This window comes from Ranitomeya variabilis, chromosome 4 (assembly GCF_051348905.1).
Source record: "Ranitomeya variabilis isolate aRanVar5 chromosome 4, aRanVar5.hap1, whole genome shotgun sequence".
Lineage (NCBI taxonomy): Eukaryota > Metazoa > Chordata > Amphibia > Anura > Dendrobatidae > Ranitomeya > Ranitomeya variabilis.
This window is the reverse complement of record NC_135235.1, coordinates 706,278,572-706,299,621: the sequence shown is the minus strand read 5'-3', so window position 1 is coordinate 706,299,621 and position 21,050 is coordinate 706,278,572. Positions and strand designations below refer to the sequence as shown.

Here is a 21,050-nt window from a genome sequence, read left to right as displayed (position 1 = left end):
GGGGGAGCTGGGGAGCGTCGGAGCTGGGGAGCGTCTAAACAGCGCAGTGCGCATGCCCAGGAACCCCAGCCCCGCACTGTGCATAATGAATTACAGTGCGGGGCGGGGGATTTAGCAACAGTGTGGCCGCACTGACAATGAACACTGCGCAGGCCCCAGGCAGGCACGCACAGCGCAGGCGCCGGATTTCAGAAGATAACAGCGCTCAGGGGGCGGGTACCATCGCCCCTGAAGAGAAGAGTGACGGCAGTTGGGAGCTTCATACAGGACGCTTTGGACCGCCTCCTGGTACAATATCTGGTATGTGTGGCCAATTTTTAAAACGCTTTTTTGAGGTAATAAATGAATCAAAAACTAAAAGAGCCACCTTGTTAGACTGCAGCATTACTGCTGCACAAGGTAGCTCTTTTAGTTTATAACGGCTGGGGGGGGGGTGACAGTGGCCCTTTAAAGCATCATGGCCAGGAGAACAGATGAAGGAGTGTGTGAGCCAGTGCTAACGACGGCCGTTTCGCGCTCAACAGCGCTTCTACGGTTCACGGCCTCACTGCACATTTAATGTTGTCGATCATAAAAGTGAAGTTTGATCAAAGACTGGACCTGGTCTTGTAGGGACCATATGAGCACATTCAGCAGCACAGAAGGGAGAGAAGGTAGATTCATCCAATAAGATCTCAGGGTTCTAGGAAGCCAACAGCATCATTATCCTCCGATTTCTGTTCACATCAGCACATTCTACGTACGCCGTTGTTTGACTTTGTAATTTACAGATCTGGGCAAGAAACGGTCAGCGTCTTCTAATCCTGGGGGTTGGTGGATCCTACAGGTTGTAAGTTATATAGAAAAGGGCTGTGGTCTAAAGGCAAAATGGTGATCATGGTAATAAGGACGGACTACACCACCGATAAAGCAGCCACAGCCGATGTCTCAGAAGAATCTGTGACTTCTCTGTATTTAATGGTTACCACTCACCTGAGTAGTCATATGTGGGAATCTCCTCTTTACACCGCTTATCACTCCTCACATATGTCTCTGTAGTATTAATATAGGTCAGATCTTTGTCCTGAAACAAATATAGTAAAAGTCACAGACAGATGGAGAAGTGACATCTATGATCAGTTCTAATCCTGCTATCTCCACCGTTCTCATTACACAAGTATAAAACATATGATACTGGTGGATAAAACAAGACTGAGCACAAGACCCTCACAGCCATCTACACATCACAGGAGAGATCTCAGGACACCTTCTCTCCGTCTACCTGATAATCCTGAGGAACATTGGGATCTTCTTGTTTACAGTCCTGTGGAATAAGAGGTCGGGGACATCTCTCTGGTGTTGTCCTCTTACTGGATAGATCTGGAGGAAACACATACATTGATTGAATTCATTCTTTACATACAGATAATTACAGGCTGTGTGTATTTAGTCCTGTCTATTACCTGGTGATGTGAGGGGCTGGGGAACCTCCATTATGACATTCTTGTATAGATCTCTGTGTCCTTTTAAATACTCCCACTCCATCATGGAAAAATAGACGGCGACATCCTGACACCTTATAGGAACCTGACACATACAATGATACTGTCATCTCCCAAATCCCTTCATAGTGTTACTGTATAATGTCCCAGCATTCCCAGCAGTGTCACCTCTCCAGTTAGCAGCTCAATCATCTTGTAGGTGAGTTCTAGGATCTTCTCGTCATTGATGTCCTCATGTATCAGGGGGTGAGGTGGAGGTCCCATGATTGGGCTCAGGGGTTTTCCACATCCCTCAAACACAGGGTCCTGACAGCGCTCACTAGAGGTCTTCTTCACTACTGTGTAATCCTGGTTATGGAGAGACACATTCATAAATCTCACTACAGACATTTCCAGAGTCCTCACCTCTCCAGTTCTGTCCATCTGTTATTCCCATAGATAAGAATGATGTAATGTGTCGTCATCAGAATCTCTCACCTCTCCAGTAAGCCGGAAGAGGATCTCTAGGGTGACGTGTAATATCCTCTCCGCCATCTTGTCTCTTTCCATATCCATCCTTAATGGGTAAATCAGGAAATTCTCTTATGCAGAAGATCTTCACTGAGAGGATCCGATATTGTAGAGACCTGAATGAGAAGATGAGCCGATGTAACATCATAAAAATCCTGTGTAATAATACAACTACTAATCTTTTATAATCTTTTATTTTTATATAGCGCTAACATATTCCGCAGCGCTTTACAGGTTGCACATATTATCATCACTGTCCCCGTTAGGGCTCACAATCTAAATTCCCTATCAGTATGTCTGTGGAATGTGGGAGGAAACCGGAGTACCCTGAGGAAACCCACGCAAACACGGAGAGAACATACAAACTCTTTGCAGATAGTGTCCTTGGTGGGATATGAACCCAGGACCCCAGCACTGCAAGGCTGCAGTGCTATCCACTGCGCCACCTTGCTGCCCTACTGGAGATAATAAGGGAAACATATGAGGAGATTTGTTATTTTACAGTATTTAGTTTCCATCTTTACATCTACTAATAAAACCTATATATTTTAGGCCACAAACAAGCAGTTTCTCCCTCGGAGTCGGCAGCTGAATACGTTCCTCATAGACTCATCTTCCATAACGCTAATTCTCGTCTCATTTACCGACCCTGGAATCGGCATTAGCAATACTGCAGGAGATATTCATTACACGGGACAGGAGAAATAACTACTTCATGATGAGGACGACATCTTCATCTTCTACTACAGCTCTAGAAACAGATTTGGCCAGAGTCCGTCACTGACTCCATCACCACCGGCCGTCTATATGGAGGTTTCCCATCTTCCCCGCACTGTAATCTTATATCACGTTAGATCTCAGGTCTGATTCACACACAGAAGTTTGAGGCTTTTATAAAAGCTTTTTTATAAGAACACCAAGACAGGAGTTATTTGATGCCAAAGTCTCCATGTAGGCTTCCATATAGTACATGAAAAACTCCAAAAAAAGGTGTGAAAATATTCCAAAAATAACTATAGTGAAGTGTTGAGGCACCAAATAGAAAGTTTTTACCCAGCATATGGACACATTGAACCAATGTTACAACCTCCAGTATATTAAATCTTCAGGGTGGTGCTTATCCGTGAGGCTATTTATAATCAAGACAATGGAATGAAGAAAATCACACTCACCCATTTTAGAAGATACTTCAGTCCTTTTTAATTTTCATTTCATTCAGGACAATGACAAAAAGTGCAACAGTGCTAGCAGCATGGCGGCAGGTTCAGTGATTTCCAAAAAAAAAGACCTGACGGACAATGAACGTTTCAAGCTTAATTTGCGCTTCTACAGGTCCATGTTCCATTGGACTATGAGCATGGACCAGTAGAAGAACTGAAGCATCTTCTAAAAGGGGTGAGTGCTGACTTTCTCCATTCCGTTATCTTGAATACAAAATAATATTGAGGATGGTGGTACTGTGGGAACATTATACTGTGTGTGGGGACCAAAAAAGGGGCACCATACATACAATGAGAGTAATACATGTTTCCTTGGTTCCCGTCTTTCATAGTTGGGTCATTTGTATCTATCAGTTGAAAAAAAACAAAACCATTGTGATTCTTATAAGGAGACAACAGAAAAAAACTAAATATAACATTTTATAACAACCCCACAATCTGTGACTCTTCAGGGTAAATCGCTCTCTCCCCATTGGATTAGAGCTGATACTATGGAGCTAAAGTGACTAAACAGACTTTCTGTCACCTCCATAAAGGGGCAGTTTTCTGTGCTTGTCAGAACTGTCCGAGGATTATTAGAGGTGATAGTTCCCCCCAATTAGAAGGGACACCTGTGGATATTGGGGTCTTAATCTGCTGTTTTTTAATAAATAGTATCCTATACACAAGCTCCACACATTACATGTATAAAGCACCACTTGCACAGACATCCCGAGGGCTTTAAAACCTAAAAAAAAAAAAAATGACCCATTCGTCAAGACGGCATTCACCAGAGGAGGCATATCTTTTCCTTGCCTCCAAGATGGATTCAGTCAGTGAGGAAGATCCCACATTCCTTTAGTCCTCCTCATCTAGTTAGGAAAGAACCCCAACAAGGCACCCTAGGACCCAGGCAACCCCTCCAACAATCGATCCTATATAGATTGCATCTCCCGAAAATTATCAGCCCGTCATCCCGGATTTGATCAGCAGTTAAGGAATCCAGTTTGACACCTCACTGGCCTCACTGAAATTCAATTCTTTAAATTCTTTTTCAGTGAGGAAATAATAAATCTTATGTTGGCCCAGACAAACTTGTATGCCAATCTATTTTTCACCCAAAATCCCACGTCATCATACATCAGATGGACCCCTGTAGAAGCAGCAGAGATGACGACATTTTGGGGAATTGTGCTGCATATGGGAATAATCCAAAAACCAGAGCTTCAGCGATACTGGAGTACTGATATACTCTACAGTACCAATATTCTGTATGGCCATGACAAGGACACGATTTGAAGAGATCCAAAAATGATTGCATTATAGCGATAATGTGCAGTGTCCTCCCTGAGATGATCCAAACTTTAATCGTCTATACAAAAATTTGGCCAGTGGTTGAACACTTCAGCAGAAAAATTGCTGAGGCGTACAACCTCCAAAGGGACATCACTATAGATGAATCTCTGGTTCATTTCAAAGGGAGGCTAAAATTTCAACAATACCTGCCCAGTAAGAGGGCCAGGTATGGAATTAAACTGTACGAGAGTACCCTAGGGTAAACACAGATTTAGGGTCTACAAGGGAAAAGACACCCAGATTACCCCCCTGAATGCCACCCTGTCCTGGGGGTGGAGTAGGAAAATTGATGCACCCACTGCTGGATAAGGGTTATCATCTCTACATTGATAACTTTCACACCAGCATCCCCCTCTTCAAGACCATCTCTGCGAGAGGTAAAGTTGCCTGCAGCGCCATGCGAAAAAATCAGAGAGGCCTGCCTAAGCCACTAATTGGGCAAACGCAGAGAAAAGGCAAAAGCCGAGCCCAGTGCATCGACAACATGCTGGTGGTCAATTATAAGGACAAAAGGGATGTCCTTATCTTCACCACTATACACTGTGACAACAGGTTCCTTGTCACTGTTCGTGATACCACAATACAAGTCTCAAAGCCAGATTGTAACTTGGATTACAATTGGTACATGGGTGGTTCAGAACTCTCAGATCAGGTCCCCAAACCCTACAGTGCCATGAGAAAAGCCAAAGTATTGTACAAAAAATTGGCTGTGCACATTGCATAGATGTCGAGATGCAGCCGGACAGTCACAGTAACGCCAGTAGCCAACATGGCTACGGCATTACTGTGTATGGCAGGCAATCCCCGCATGTTTATTGGCTGGGAACTCGAGTATGGCGCTCCATCACCTGTGATAGTCACTCCAGTAACAAGCTTGTCCGAGCCCCCGATGCCTGATCGAGTAGTGGAGAGCGGCTCACTCATCACTAGTATCTACATTATTGTGCTGGAATTAGGAGAGAAATAATCGCATTTTGTGAGAACTTCTTTGGGCTTCTGTCCTCTCATCCTGCAGTTGTTTGAATGGATCTAATGTGGGCTTGGGAACCAGCTAAGCCGCAACCTGTCCACAGCTGTCATGCAGCAGTGTAGCTACCGGGGGGGGGGGGCAGAGAGGGTGGTCGCCCTGGGCCCAGTGCTCTGAGGGGGCCCACCCGGAGCTACGCTACTGTAACAGTATTGGCGTGCACAGCGTGCCCATACAGTTACATTCTGTGGCAGTGCAGGGATAATCGATCTTCCAGCTCTGCCGCCCGGCCACTATGGGGCCCTTAAGCAGGCGGGGGCCTGGTGCAAGCAGTGTGGCACCCCTTCCCCTCCCCCCCCCGCCCGTCATTGCAAGTTCAACTGTATCAGCTAGATTCCGATAGAGCTAACCACATTGACGAGAGAAGGAGCGTTATGCTCCCTCTCCCATTATCCCCCTCTCAGCGTCTGATATCACTAACGCCGACACTGACAGGGGGTCACGGTGATATCACTACCTGGCGCCCGCTGTCTGGAGATGTGCGTGCGCTCAGAGCAGCGGAGGAACCAGGAAGAAAGGGAAGTATTGGTTTAATTTGTTTAATGGGGCTGAATTATGCTATAAAGGCTGCCTATGGGGGTGCATTATATTAAGGGCTGCATTATACTATAGAGGCTGCCTATGGGGTTGCATTATATTAAGGGCTGCATTATAATATAGAGGCTGCCTATGGGGGTTGTGGTGTTGCGCCTATTGTTTGTGTTGGGGAACACTCGCTTTGCAGCGGATTAATGTAGTCAGGCACAGTTCTTTCACACAAAACAGTCCATACGGTTTATTGAAACGTCATAAACCACTCTGTAAGCCAGGTTCCATATCACCGGCTTACACATAGTCCATTACTTCATCACGTATGGCTTTACAAAGCATTCACTAGTCAAGCCTGTCTCTCTCCAGTCACTGGGTGACCGCGCAGTTCAGTAACTGTACTTTGTCAGTGCACATAGTTCTTTCCCCATACCTGGGGTTACCTCTCAGGAGCTCTGCTCCACAAGCTGACTCCTTGTCAGTCCTGGCTTCGCAAACATAGAAGCCATCCCAGGCTCTGCAGGTACATGGTCTCACCAGGTGCTTACAGGAAGTCTCCACTCACAGGAGCTTCCAACACCGACCATCCAGGTCCAGTCTCTCCACGTCCTCTTCAGGAAGTCTCCACTCGCCGGAGCTTCCAACACAGACCTGATCTCTTTCAGGACCTACAACACCTAAAACAATAATGCCAGTCCCTAATTCAACATCATAATTGTGCCTCCAAGTGCATCCTGGAGCGCACACACAGCACCCATTAGCTGTAACAGGGGTCACTGTGTCACAGGGTGCATTATTTTAAAGGTTGCATTATACTATACAGGCTGCCTATGGGGATGCATTATATTAAGGGCTGCATTATACTATAGAGGCTTCCTATGCAGGTATATTATATTAAGGGCTGCATTATACTATGGAGGCTGCCTATGGGGGTGCATTATATTAGGGGCTGAATTATGCTATAAAGGCTGCCTATGGGGATGCATTATGCCATAGAGTCTACCTATGGTGGTGCATTATATTAGGGGCTGAATTATGCTAGAGGCTGCCTATGGGGGTGCATTATATTAGGGGCTCAATTATACTATAGAGGCTGCCTATGGGGGTGCATTATATAAGGGGCTGCTTTTTGCTATAGAGGCTGCCTATGGGGGTGTTTTATATTATTGGCTGCATTATGCTAGAGGCTGACTATGGGGGTGCATTATATTAAAGGTTGCATTATGTTATAGAGGCTGCCTATGGGAGTCCATTATATTACGGGCTGCATTATACTATAGAGGCTGCTTATTGGGGTGCATTATATTGGGGGCTGAGTTATGCTATAGAGGCTGCCTATGGGGGTGCATTATATTAGGGGCTGAATTATGCTATAGAGGCTGCCTATGGGGGTGCATTATATTAGGGGCTGAATTATGCTATAGAGGCTGCCTATGGGGGTGCATTATATTAGGGGCTGAATTATACTATAGAGGCTGCCTATGGGGGCTGCATTATACTACAGAGGCTGCCTATGGGGGTGCTTTATATTAAAAGCTGTGTTATGCTATAGAGGCTGCCTATGGGGGTGCATTATATTAGGGGCTGAATTATGCTATAGAGGCAGCCTATGGGGGTGCTGTACATCAGGGGATGAATTATACTATAGAGGCCGCCTATGGGGGTGCATTAGGGGCTGCATTATGCTATAGAGGCTGCCTATGGGGGTACATTATATTAGGGGCTGCAATATGCTATAGAGGCTGCCTATGGGGGTGCATTATATTTTAGGCTGCAATATACTATAGAGGCGGCCTATGGGGGTGCATTATATTAAAGGGAATCTGTCACCAAGTTTGGCCAATGAGATACGTCACCTTTCTGGGCTTATCTACAGCATTCTATAATGCTGTATGTCTACCCCCAACCCTAAGAGAAGAAAAATAACTTTTATTATACTCACCTGCAGGGCGGTCTGGTCCGAGGGGTGTCGCTCTTCTTGGTTCAGCGCCTCCCATCTTATGATCACCGTCCTCCTGCTTGCTTCATGTGGATGATGCGTCATTGCATCATCCACACAGCAGGGTCCTCGGCATCATGCTCCTGCGCAGGCGTAGTTATCTGCCCTGTTGAGGGCAGAGCAAAGTACTGCAGTGCGCAGATGCCGGGGCTCTTTGACCTGCGACATCCCTCGGACTGGACTGCCATACAGGTGATTATAATAAAAGGTCTTTTCTTCTCTTACAGGTCGGCATGGGGGCAGATATACAGCATTATAGAATGCTGTATATCAGCCCTGAAAGGTGATGGCTGTAACTTATATAGGCCAAAAGTGGCGACAGGTTCCCTTTAGGGGCTGCATTATACTATAGAGTCTGCCTATGGGGAGTATAGTATACTATATAGAATCTGCCTATGGAAAGTGTGTTATACTATATAGAGTCTTCCTAATGGGGAGCTGCATTATACAATAGAGTCTGCCTATGGGGAGTGCATTATAGTATATGGAGGCCTATGGGGAGTATATTATACTATATTGAGGATTGTCTGGTGCATTATACTATATGGAGGTTATCTAGATTGTCATCATACAGTGTGGACATTACACTGTTGGAGCTATAAAACCGTTTGGGGGATACTAGGGGGTCAGTATATATACAGTGAGGTGGCATTATACTGTGTATAAGAGCATCATACTGTGTATAGGGGAGCTGTACAGGGGGAAGACTAGGAACATTATAAAATGTAAAGTGGACACTTATTGTTATAGGGGAACTCAGGTTACTGTGACTGTCAAAGGGGCACACAGGGGGAATTATTACATTCTAGGGGGCAAAATATGGGCACTGTTTTCTAGGGCATTTGCACATGGCATTACTATATTCTAGAGGGTTGCTTTAGAATTTAGAGGGCACAGAGAACCACACAGCAGGTGCAGTAATAGAGAAACATACGGCAGCAGCGGCTCAGTATTGGGGTATCAGATGGAGCAATAGGGACACATACGGCAGCAGCTCAGTATTGGGGTATCAGGAGCAGTAATAGGGACACATACGGCAGCAACGGCTCAGTATTGGGGTATCAGGGGCAGTAATAGGGTCACATACAGCACCAGCAGCTCAGTATTGGAGTATCAGGTGCAGTAATAGGGACACATACGGCAGCAGCGGCTCAGTATTGGGGTATCAGATGGAGCAATAGGGACACATACGGCAGCAGCGGCTCAGTAATGGGGTATCAGGTGCAGTAATAGGGACACATACGGCAGCAGCGGCTCAGTATTGAGGTATCAGGTGCAGTAATAGGGACACATACGGCAGCAGCGGCTCAGTATTGGGGTATCAGATGGAGCAATAGGGACACATACGGCAGCAGCGGCTCAGTAATGGGGTATCAGGTGCAGTAATAGGGACACATACGGCAGCAGCGGCTCAGTATTGGGGTATCAGGTGCAGTAATAAGGACACATACGGCAGCGGTGGCTCACTATTGGGGTATCGGGGCAGTAATAGGGACACATACGGAAGCAGCGGCTGAGTATTGGGATATCAGGTGCAGTAATAGGGTTACATATGGCAGCAGCGGCTCAGTATTGGGGTATCGGGGCAGTAATAGGGACACATACGGAAGAAGCGGCTCAGTATTGGGATATCAGGTGCAGTAATAAGGACACATACGGCAGCAGCGGCTCAGTATTGGGGTATCGGGGCAGTAATAGGGACACATACGGAAGAAGCGGCTCAGTATTGGGATATCAGGTGCAGTAATAAGGACACATACGGCAGCAGCGGCTCAGTATTGGGGTATCGGGGCAGTATTAGGAACATATACGGCAGCAGTGGCTCAGTATTGGGGTATCGGGTGCAGTAATAGGAACACATACAGCAACAGAGGCTTAGTATTGGGGTATCAGGTGCAGTAATAAGGACACATACGGCAGCAGCGGCTCAGTATTGGGGTATCGGGGCAGTAATAGGGACACATACGGAAGAAGCGGCTCAGTATTGGGATATCAGGTGCAGTAATAGGGTCACATACGGCAGCAGCGGCTCAGTATTGGGGTATCGGGGCAGTATTAGGGACATATACGGCAGCAGCGGCTCAGTATTGGGGTATCAGGTGCAGTAATAGGGACACATACAGCAGCACAGGCTCAGTATTGGGGTATCAGGGGCAGTAATAGGGACACATACGGCAGCAGCGGCTCAGTATTTAGGTATCAGGAGCAGTAATAGGGACACATACGGCAGCAGCGGCTCAGTATTGGGGTATCAGGGGCAGTAATAGGGACACATACGGCAGCAGTGGCTCAGTATTGGGGTATCAGGTGCAGTAATAGGGACACATACGGCAGCAGCAGCTCAGTATTGGGGTATCAGGTGCAGTAATAGGGACACATACGGCAGCAGCGGCTCAGTATTGGGGTATCGGGTGCAGTAATAGGGACACATACGGCAGCAGCGGCTCAGTATTGGGGTATCAGGGGCAGTAATAGGGACACATACGGCAGCAGCGGCTCAGTATTGGGGTATCAGGTGCAGTAATAGGGACACATACGGCAGCAGCAGCTCAGTATTGGGGTATCAGGTGCAGTAATAGGGACACATACGGCAGCAGCGGCTCAGTATTGGGGTATCGGGTGCAGTAATAGGGACACATACGGCAGCAGCGGCTCAGTATTGGGGTATCAGGGGCAGTAATAGGGACACATACGGCAGCAGCGGCTCAGTATTGGGGTATCGGGTGCAGTAATAGGGACACATACGGCAGCAGCGGCTCAGTATTGGGATATCAGGGGCAGTAATAGGGACACATACGGCAGCAGCGGCTCAGTATTGGGGTATCAGCAGGATGAGGAGGTTGTGCAGGTTGGGAATAGATGGTGATGGGGCTGAAATATGAGAAGTGAAATGTGTCTTTGTTGTATTCTCTGCAGCCGAGTCCTGGCTGGAAGAAGTTGTCATGTCGGTCGGGGCCAGATGGAAAAGACGGGAAAAGTGAACGATTCCATCAGAGAACATCAGCGGTAAGTCATTATCTGTAACTGTGCTGTGATCTGTTACATGTTCTGTAGGGCTGGTATCTACCACTGACCATATGGCGGTAATATCCATGTTGGTCTTTATATAGAGATTATCTTCAGTAACAGCGCGGTCATCTGCTGAGGTTTTCCTCCACTATTAGGCTACGTTCACATTTGCGTTGTGCGCCGCAGCGTCGGCGCCGCAGCGCATAACGCAAACGAAAACGCGGCAAAACGCACGCTAAAACGCTGCGTTTTGCGCCGCATGCGTCCTTTTTGGCCGAAAGTTGGACGCAAAAAAAATGCAACTTGAAGCGTTTCTTGCGTCCAACGCTTGCGGCCATGCGGCGCAAAACGCAGCACAACGCATGTCCATGCGCCCCCATGTTAAATATAGGGGCGCATGACGCATGCGGCACCGCTGCGGCGCCCGACGCTGCGGCGCTGACCGCAAATGTGAACGTAGCCTTAGGGCGCGTCACCGAGTTGTAATCAAGGTTACCAGGTTAGGGACCCTGCTCAGAAGTTTTGCCCCCCTGAACCAAAACCCTAGCTACACCTATGTGTTACAGCACTGTTCACACCACACAGAGACCCCAAAGGGGCCTCAGTGCTAAAGGGGTTAATGTCCCTCCCTCAGTAATGGGGAATCTCCAGCACCTACCTCCACCCTCAGAGCCGCACTCCACATATATGGGTTTTCTGTGCACACAGGACCTGTGATGAGGTCACAGGAGGGGAGGAGTCAGGGTCACATGATCAGGGCCCTCAGTGTATGCAGGACTCTGCTGTGCTGACGAGTATTCAGCTCCTCTGCTGGTGCTGCTCCTTTAAGAACAGGTAACGTTGCAAAAAGTGGAACAATTCCCCCTATTACGTGATTGGATCCCCCCAGATCTTCCATAGATCTTAGTGATATTACAGACGGGAGATTCCAAGAGCGCTAGATTCAGGGGTAATCCTAGTGCTGACTGAGCCGTGCGCCTCCATCTAAGAGAGCGGCCACAACCCCAGACGATGCAGCGGCCGGAGCAATGTTATTGATGGAGGGAATTTCTGAGAGCAGCAAATTAATAAGAATGTTTTACCGGAACCTCCTGGGGCATCAAGGAGAACCGTCGCCCATTTCCACCTGGAATCTGAGCCATAATTGCCAAATACCCCGATCTGTGGTCATCAACCAGAAGAGGCTTATTTACTGGGACAAATCCCCTCATCTTCCCCAAATCCTGGCTTTTCTCTCCCAGAATATCTCTCCCATAACACAACGGCTGGTGGAGCTGGTGCCGGTGACCTGGTGCTATTAGAGGGTCACTACTGACACATTGGCTCCTTTCTTCTAGAGTCAGGAGGACTGTGGTGGATCTGTCGGCAGTGACATTTATGGCTAAGTCCGGATGACCTCTCCTGTGCTCTCTATGAATATCTCCTCTAGGATATTCTGTGTATTTGTCCCACAGAGCCCGGGGATTGGAAGGTGCACAGGTTGTAGGTATTATAGGGAGCAGGTTAGAAGATGAGATGGAAAGCGAGTGAGGGACGCCTCCTGCAATGTCAGGTCCCAGTGTGGACCATCCTCCATCAGACCACGCTTTGGGCATGGCCTCCCTGTAAGTGTTTGTTGGCTCAGTTGTATGTACAGAAGACGCTCGCTCTCCACCTTGGCATACAGATCTACTATACATTGATGAGAAAGTTGCCTCCATTGTTGTCTGGTCATTATTGGTAGGTGTAGAAGTCCATAGCTGATATGTTATTGGATGGTTTATTGGTCGGCCTCGCAGTGTTGGGATCAGTCTGTTAGATTATAGTGATCGCCATCTTGGCCATTCCACAATATTATAGGATATTGCAGAGCATCATATGATCTATGTGTTTCTGTAATACGCTGAACATGTTCTCTCCGTCACTGAATAATTATATCTCGGCTTAGAAAGTCCCGTCCAACCATTACAATAGCTACTTCACTAACACTGGGGGAAGTAAATCTCCTTTTGTGCCACCAACCAGTGTCTTGTCTGCTCTTATTACACCCTGATATTCCGCACTTGGCATTCTTTATAAGGCTGTATTATAAAGGTTTACTAACTGATTGTGCTGATGGGAAAATCTTTGCAAATTCAAAACAAAATCTTTGTGTCTCAGGTATAACTTCACAACGTCGCTCAGCTTGTATCTGTTCATCTCCCAAACAGTAAATTTGTAAAAATGTTGGGTCCTGATTTGCTACAGGAAGCATCAGACCTATTTGTGATATATTTGTCCCTGGACTGTAAGGGTAAGTTCACACAGGGCGTTTTTGCAGCTTTTTTTCCTGCAGCAAAACCTGATCTTCTTGGCAGGAAAGAAGCTGCGTCAAAAACGTTGGTTTAGGTGCGTTTTTTGTGCGTTTAATCGGTGCGTTTTTTTTCTCTTTGTCCATGCGAATGTCCTTGAATTTTCAGCAACAAAAACAGAGCAAATAATGATACCTGCGCTTTTTCTGCGTTTTTTTCAACACCCATTCAAGTCAATGGGTGGAAAATGCTGAAAAAACGCGGCAAAAACGCTGAAAGAAGTGACAGGCTCTATGTCCAAAAAACGCAGCAAAGCACAAAATACTGATCACACAAAAAACCAATGTGTGTGCATGAGATTTCTGACATCTCATAGGCTTTGCTGGTTCTGTAAAACGCAGCTGAAAATTAGCATAAACGCAGCACAAACGCCCTGTGTGAACTTACCCTAAAAGTCGCCATAAATGCAGCTTCCTCGAGTCCAGCTGTCGTACCAAAGGATGTCATCTGGAAAGATGGATGGTATCTCCTAATAATTTGCAGTAAATGCTTAGACTCATGAGCTGTTCCTGATATGTATGAAAAATGTGGTTTGGGAGGTAGAGTTAAAGATGACAAGCTGACATTATCTTTTGACCACCACATATCAGAAAGTTTTGGCTATGTGCACACGTTCAGGATTTTTAGCGTTTTTTTTTTCACTTTTTTTGGCCGTTTTCTGCAGAAAAAAATGCTAACAAACACTTATAGAAGCATCCCATCATATTTAATGCATTCTGCATTTTTTGTGCACATGCTGTGTTTTTTTCCGCATCGGAAACACATTCAGGAAACAAACGCAGCATGTTCATTCGTTGTGCAGAATCGTGGCCATTCCACACAAATAGGAATGCATTGATCCGCTTACTTTCTGCATGGGGCTATGCCCACCATGCGCAAAGTAAGCTGATCATGTGCAGTTGGTACCCAGGGTGGAGGAGAGGAGACTCTCCTCCAGGGACTGGGCACCATATCCTGTGTAAAAGAATTAAAATAAAAAATGGTTCTATACTCACCTTCTGGCAGCCCCCCGGCTCCAGCTCAAGCCTTAGCAATGCTCCCGCCAACTCCCGTTACCAGGGATGCACTGCGCGAATCACCTGGATGACGTAGTGGTCTCGCGTGATGCTACGTCATCTGGGGTTATTGTCGCAAGGCGTCACTGGGAACAGGAGTTGCCGGGAGCATTGCGAGGATCGGGAAGGCTGCGGGGGCCGCTGGAGACAATGCAGATCACTAAATCTCCCACCCTCACCGTTCACAACACCACACATGCATATCAACACTTTATATAGCCATAAAGGTCCAGTGACCGTAAAAAGGAAGAGGAGTGATGCATTCTACATAAGCATCCATAGGTCAGCATATGTAGATGAAATAACTGGGAAGAAAAACTCCCAATGTGTCTTAAATTTAAAGTGCGATAATAGGCAGAAAAATGTGCAATGGTTACCAATAGATAGGTGGGGGCGAGAGGTGTCGGATAGAGGATCCCAAAAGTACACATATTTAGTTATCGCCGCGTCCGTAACATCCTGACCTATAAAACTGTCCCACTAGTTAACCCCTTCAGTGAACACCATAAAAAAAAAAAAAAAAAAACAGGCAAAAAAACAATGCATTATCATCATACCACCGAACAAAAAGTGGAATAAGGCCTCTTTCACACTTCCGTTTTTTACAATCAGTCACAATTACGTCAAAATGTTGAAAAGAGGGATCCTGTGCAGATTGTAAAAAATGGATGCACTGGTTCTGTTTTTTTTTATGGATTCGTCGAGGCTATGTGCACACATTGTGTATGTGTCACATTTTTTCGCTGCGAAGAAGCATACACAACACAACCTATGTTAAAAATAATTTTAAAAAAAATCGTGATATTCTTACCTTCCGGCGTCCCCCGCAGCCTTTCCGATGCTCCCGGCAGCTCCGTTCCCAGTGATGCCTTGCGAGACAATGACCTGTGATGACGTAGCGGTCTCGTGTGTTGGGGTTAGGGTTGGGATTAGGGTTAAGGGCATGTTCGGGTTAGGGGTGTGGTTAGTAGAGTTGAGTGACTTTTACTTTTTTCAGATCGAGTCGGGTTTCGCGAGACCCGACTTTGTCAAAAGTCGGGTCGGGTGAAATCGGCCGATTATTGCGAAAAAGTCGGGGGCTGACTGAAACACGAAACCCAATGCAAGTCAATGGGGAATCAAATTCAACAGTGAGTGGAGGACAGGAAAACACCTACAGTGCCCATTTTAATGCCAAAAACATCAATTCTTATTACTTAAGCTTGTCAATCTTAATTTACTTTATAATAATAGTTAGGCATTGAAACCTGGGGGTCATTTGGCTAAAGTTGTGGGGGGGGGGGTAGAGCTGGCTCAAGATTTTCATGGGCCCAGGAAACGTGGGATACGTCACGGTGATGGAGCAGGGAGAGGTAAGTATTTCAACTTTGCAAGTACTGTGATCCTGAGCAAGCAGGGGGGGCCCCCTCGTTGGCATTGGCACTGGCACAGGGCCCCTCATAGTACGGCGGTGTGTTTAATGGTGGGTGGCGCCTCCCACTGGCAGAGACACTTTTGCGTACTATGAGGAGCCCTGTGCCAGTGATGTCGCCAACGAGTATGCCCCCCCCCACTTGCACTTTCATTTGCACCTTCCTCTTTGTCCCCGTGTAAGGTGGTATAGTATGCGAGAAGGGGAACCTGACTTTCAGCAGGGTCAGATTCTGGCTGTGTAGAGTGCAAGGGGAATGTAGTGGTCTGGTTCAATGTACCAGCAGACTCATCTAGCACTGGCTGGGCAATGGGCAGGATGAGGAGGAAACACAGATATAGGCCCAAATAATAAAGTAGGCTAAATGCAGTTCAAAATTGGTAACAGGAGTACACAGGCGGCATTGCTTTGTTCAGTGGAGGAAAACTGTAATGAGGGGCAGACACAGTTATTAGGCCCAAATAATAAAGTGGGCTAAATGTCTGCCAAAAAATTGTTCATAAATAGGTGGCATAGCTAGGTACAGGGGTGGGCCCCTCTGCTGAGTAGCAGACAGTGGTAGAAGGCGCAAAGTATTAACTGGTCTAAATGGAGGCCAGGGCCCCTGTATATTTTAACTCTCATCTATCATTTCAACAAATTTGTATTGGCAGTGCCATTGAAGGATTTAACAGCACAGACTACACAGTGGTGGAGCAGGGAGAGGTAAGTATTGCAAGTGGTAGAGCACTGTTCAAGCTGGGGGGAACTCTCTTGTGGGCGGCGGTACTGGCACAGAGCCCCTCATATTATGACAGTGTGTCTGACGTTGGTTGTGCACCACCACCGTCAGAGACACTTCATTGTACTATGAGGGACCCTGTGCCAGTGCCATTGCCCAAGAGTGGGCACACCCACCTGTCCAGGCAAACGGCACTCACATGGGTGCTTGCGCCAAGTGGTGACCACGGCCCTGTGTGGGGAGTCAGCCCATTTATGGAGGTATAAAAATGGCCTATGGTGGACATTCAGCAGCTGCAAATGGAGGAATTGGAGCAGTCAGTAAGAGGAGGCCAAAAGCAAGACATTTTTCACGCAAGCTACGTGTCAGCAGGGGAAGGTGGGGCAAAATAATTTGAAATCCATGATTGATTCATTTTAATGAAGGTTAGATCATCAACATTTTGGGTAGCCAGACGTGTCCTTTTTTCGGTCAGTATTGAACCAGCAGCACTGAACACTCTTTCTGATAGCACACTAGCAGCAGGGCAAGTGAGCTGTAAGTGGCAGAAAGTGGCTGGCTGATATACGACAAACTAACAGGACTGAAGTATATCCACTTTATGAGAATTTGAATCTCACTTTTTTTTTGGGAGACTGAACCAAAACTCAGGCCCAGTGTATAAAACAACACAATGTACGTGGCAGAGAGTGGCTGGAAGATATATGAAAAAATACAAGGACTGAAGTACAATTTCAATCTCCCTACAATGATCTCAGGACAAGTATGGCAGCAATAAAAGGACTGCTGCACACAAAAGTGTGGACAAATAAACAAGATAACTGCAGAAAGGAGCAACAGGATTTTTGCTTTTAAAAAAGGAGTTGGTTTGCACAGCAGTGTGCAAACAGCAATGCAGCTATCAGGGAGGCTTATAAGGCAGCCTAATAAGCTACAGAGCTGATGCACAAAAATATAGCCTCCACTGACCCTGCAAAAAAAGGTGGTGTTGGACAGTGGAAATTGCTACAGCACAAGCAGTTTGGGGGGTTAATCTTCCCTCCCTAACTATATCCCTTCTTCTTATGAAGCTGCAGCAACCTCTAGCTATGCTAAGATCGGCAGAAGTAAGATGGCGGTCGGCGTGCACACCCCTTTAGGCCACGTGCACACGATGCGGATTCTGCTGCGGATTTTTCCGCAGCGGATTTTGAAAATCCGCAGTGCAAAACCGATATTCACTGCGGATTTTTGTGCGGTTTCTTCTGCGGATTCCTCTGCGAGTTTTCAACTGCACTTTCCTATTGGTGCAAGTTGAAATCCGCAGGGGAATCCGCAGAAAAAAGTGACATGCTCCTTCTTTTTTTCTGCAGAGAATCCGCGCGGATTTTTCTGCATCATGTGCACTGCGGATTTTGTTTTCCATAGGTCAAATCCACTGCGGATTCGCAGCAAAATCCGCAGCGTGTGCACATAGCCTTATAGCCTCTGTGATGCTGCAGAAAGCAAGCCAATCACTGTCATGCCCTTCTCTAAGATGGTGGGGACCGAGATCTATGTCATCATGCTGTCCACACTCTGCGTCCTCCTTCATTGGCTGAAAAATGGCGCTGAAAGCGTCATATGAAAAGCGACTTTTGCGCGCAGATCGCCGACCTCATGGCCGATCCCACACTAGGATCGGGTCGGGTTTCATGAAACCCGACTTTGCCGAAAGTCGGCGATTTTTTTAATTTGTCCAATCCGTTTCACTCAACCCTAGCGGTTAGCGTTATGGTTAGGGTTGGGATTAAGGTTAGGGTGTGTTGGGGTTAGGGTTGGACTCTCCAAATGCGACATGGCATCCGATCTCAATTCCAGCCAATTCTGCGTCGAAAAAGTAAAACAGTGCTCCTTCCCTTCCGAGCTCTCCCGTACGCCCAAACAGGGGTTTACCTCAAAATATGGGGTATCACCGTACTCAGGACAAATTGGAGAACAAGTTTTGGGGTTCAATTTCTCCTGTTACCCTTGGGAAAATACAAAACTGGGGGCTAAAATATAATTTTTGTGGAAAAAAAAAAGATTTTTTATTTTCACGGCTCTGCATTATAAACTGTAGTGAAACACTTGGGGGTTTAAAGTTCTCACAACACATCTAGATAAGTTCCGTGGGGGGTCTAGATTCCAATATGGGGTCACTTGTGGGGGGTTTGTACTGTTTAGGTACATTAGGGGTTCTGCAAACGCAATGTGATGCTCGCAGACCATTCCATCTAAGTCTGAATTCCAAACAGCGCTCCTTCCCTTCCGAGCTCTGACATGCGCCCAAACGGTGGTTCCACCCCACATATTGGGTATCAGCGTACTCAGGACAAATTGGACAACAACTTTTGGGGTCCAATTTCTCCTCTTACCCTTGAGAAAATACAAAACTGGGGGCTAAGAATTCATTTTTGCGGAAAAAAAAAGGAATTTTTTATTTTCACGGCTCTGCGTTATAAACTGTAGTGAAACACTTGGGGGTTCAAAGTTCCCACAAAACATCTAGATAAGTACCTTAGTGGGTCTACTTTCCAAAATGGTGTCGCTTATGGGGGGTTTCAATGTTTAGGCACTTCAGGGGCTCTCCAAACACGACATGGCGTCATATCTCAATTCCAGTCAATTTTGCATTGAAAAGTAAAACGGCACTCCTTCCCTTCTGAGCTCTGCCATGCGCCCAAATAGAGGTTTACCCCCACATATGGGGTATCTGCATACTCAGAACAAATTTCACAACAACTTTTGGGTTCCAGTTTCTCCTGTTACACTTGGTAAAATAAAACAAGTTACTGCGAAGTTACTGCAGCAAAGATGGTGATGCTTCCCACAGGTGAAGCGGGATCCCCAGGGCTTCCGGTGTGTTTGGCAGGGATGGTGAATGCCGGCAAATAAATGAAGGACAAAGGTTTGCAGTCTTTACCTGGTTTATTGATGTTGCAGTTAGCCTCAGTCCAGGGTACCGGCAACAGGTGTTGATGGAGTTCAGGCAGCCCAGAAACAAGTGGGAATCCCTTTGACAGGTCAGTTTGGGAACCTTCCACTTTGTGCTGGTTTCTGGTCCCTTGCTAAATGTGGTTGTCTGACAAGGTACCCTTTTTCTCCTGTCCTGGGACAGTACCTGCACGGTAGGCAACTTGAACCGTTCCCTTGGGGTCTCTGTTGACTCCTGGCTCTGAATGCTGCTGTACCTCAGGTGTTATGTGGGCAAGTCACTGTTAGCTTCTTGCCCTCAGGTTCTGCCGTGGTACCGGTTTCTGTGCTCTGGCTTAGAGGAGGCCCAATCGCAGCCCTCCTCTAGCTCCTGATCACTCCTCTGCTCCTTCCCTGTTTCTTGTGTGCACCAGACTGTCTAACTCCTCCTCCAGACCAGGATGTATATAGGGAAGCTCCCCTTAAAACTGCTTTAGAGCTCCCCCTTCTGGCCTGGAGTCACAATATGTTGCATGTAAGATTACCTGCCAAAGGGATCCCTCCTGTCTCCAGGCATGGCATTACCTTCCCCGAGAGGAAGGCAGCACCACCGTGGTACATGTGGCACCCCAGGAGTTCAGGTACATTTGCTAATCTTTTTTTGGCAGTTTTCGAAGAGAGATATGTTTATTCTGATCAAAACAATTTTTTGAAACACATCAAATTATATATGCAATTTGTGGATGATATGTTCATGGTGGTGCATGGAAGCAGGGAGGATTTCCAGGGATTCGTGGAGTTCCTCAATCTATCCAACACCATGAACATGAAATTCACTTCCAATTTTGTAGGTATATCCCTTGAGTTTTTGGATGTTAAAATTCACATTAATCAGGGTACAATAACTACGGAAGTTTATCGCAAGCCTACTTCGACGAACTCCCTTCTACATCCTAATAGTACGCATCCCCTGCATGTACAAAAGTCATTGTCTTTTAGTCAGTTTCTCAGACTTAAGAGGGTTAATTATAATGTTGAAGGTTTCAAAAAACAATCTGCTGAGCTATATGACAGGTTAAGGGAAAGGGGTACCCCAAAGAATTGTTAGATACAGAATTAGAAAGATAAGAGAATTTGTGGGATTTAACACATGATGGTAGGAGGAGAAAGAAAAATTCCTATGATAGATTTGTATCTTGCTTCACATATGGTCCAATGGACAGACAGATTCGTACGACTATTAGGAAAAATTGGCTCGATGTGTTTCTTCATACATATATATCTGCAATGGTAATCCTTCTCTTTCGTACCGCTGTCCGAATCAATGTGTAGCCAAAAATTATTATGCGTTGTAAGCGCTGCCCCGACCGGTGGCAGAGCTAACCCGCGGTCTTCACTTGCCGTTACACACGTGGGGTGTGTGCGCGCTGTGGTTTGTTAGCCGCTAGGTTTCCTTGCAGTGCAGGACCTAGCGTGACGTCACAGTGGTTTTGATCCACTACGCTATCCAT

General features: G+C 46.5%; 1 protein-coding gene across 3 annotated transcripts in view; it reads right to left on the bottom strand.

Moving 5' to 3' along the window:
- The window catches only part of LOC143766521 (uncharacterized), a 336,611-nt gene that overhangs the window by 9,001 nt on the left and 306,560 nt on the right, over nucleotides 1–21,050 (bottom strand). The window contains exons 1-6 of one of the 3 annotated variants that reach the window (XM_077254271.1): nucleotides 11,768–11,825; nucleotides 1,959–2,107; nucleotides 1,650–1,829; nucleotides 1,443–1,566; nucleotides 1,262–1,359; nucleotides 973–1,063 (exon numbers count right to left, since the gene is read on the bottom strand). In XM_077254271.1, coding sequence (XP_077110386.1) covers nucleotides 973–1,063; nucleotides 1,262–1,359; nucleotides 1,443–1,566; nucleotides 1,650–1,829; nucleotides 1,959–2,036 — 571 coding nt within the window. In that variant the 5' untranslated portion in view covers nucleotides 2,037–2,107; nucleotides 11,768–11,825. Of the gene's footprint in view, nucleotides 1–972; nucleotides 1,064–1,261; nucleotides 1,360–1,442; nucleotides 1,567–1,649; nucleotides 1,830–1,958; nucleotides 2,108–11,767; nucleotides 11,826–21,050 lie in introns of those variants that run through there. The other 2 variants (XM_077254272.1, XM_077254273.1) reach the window with 2 other exon arrangements.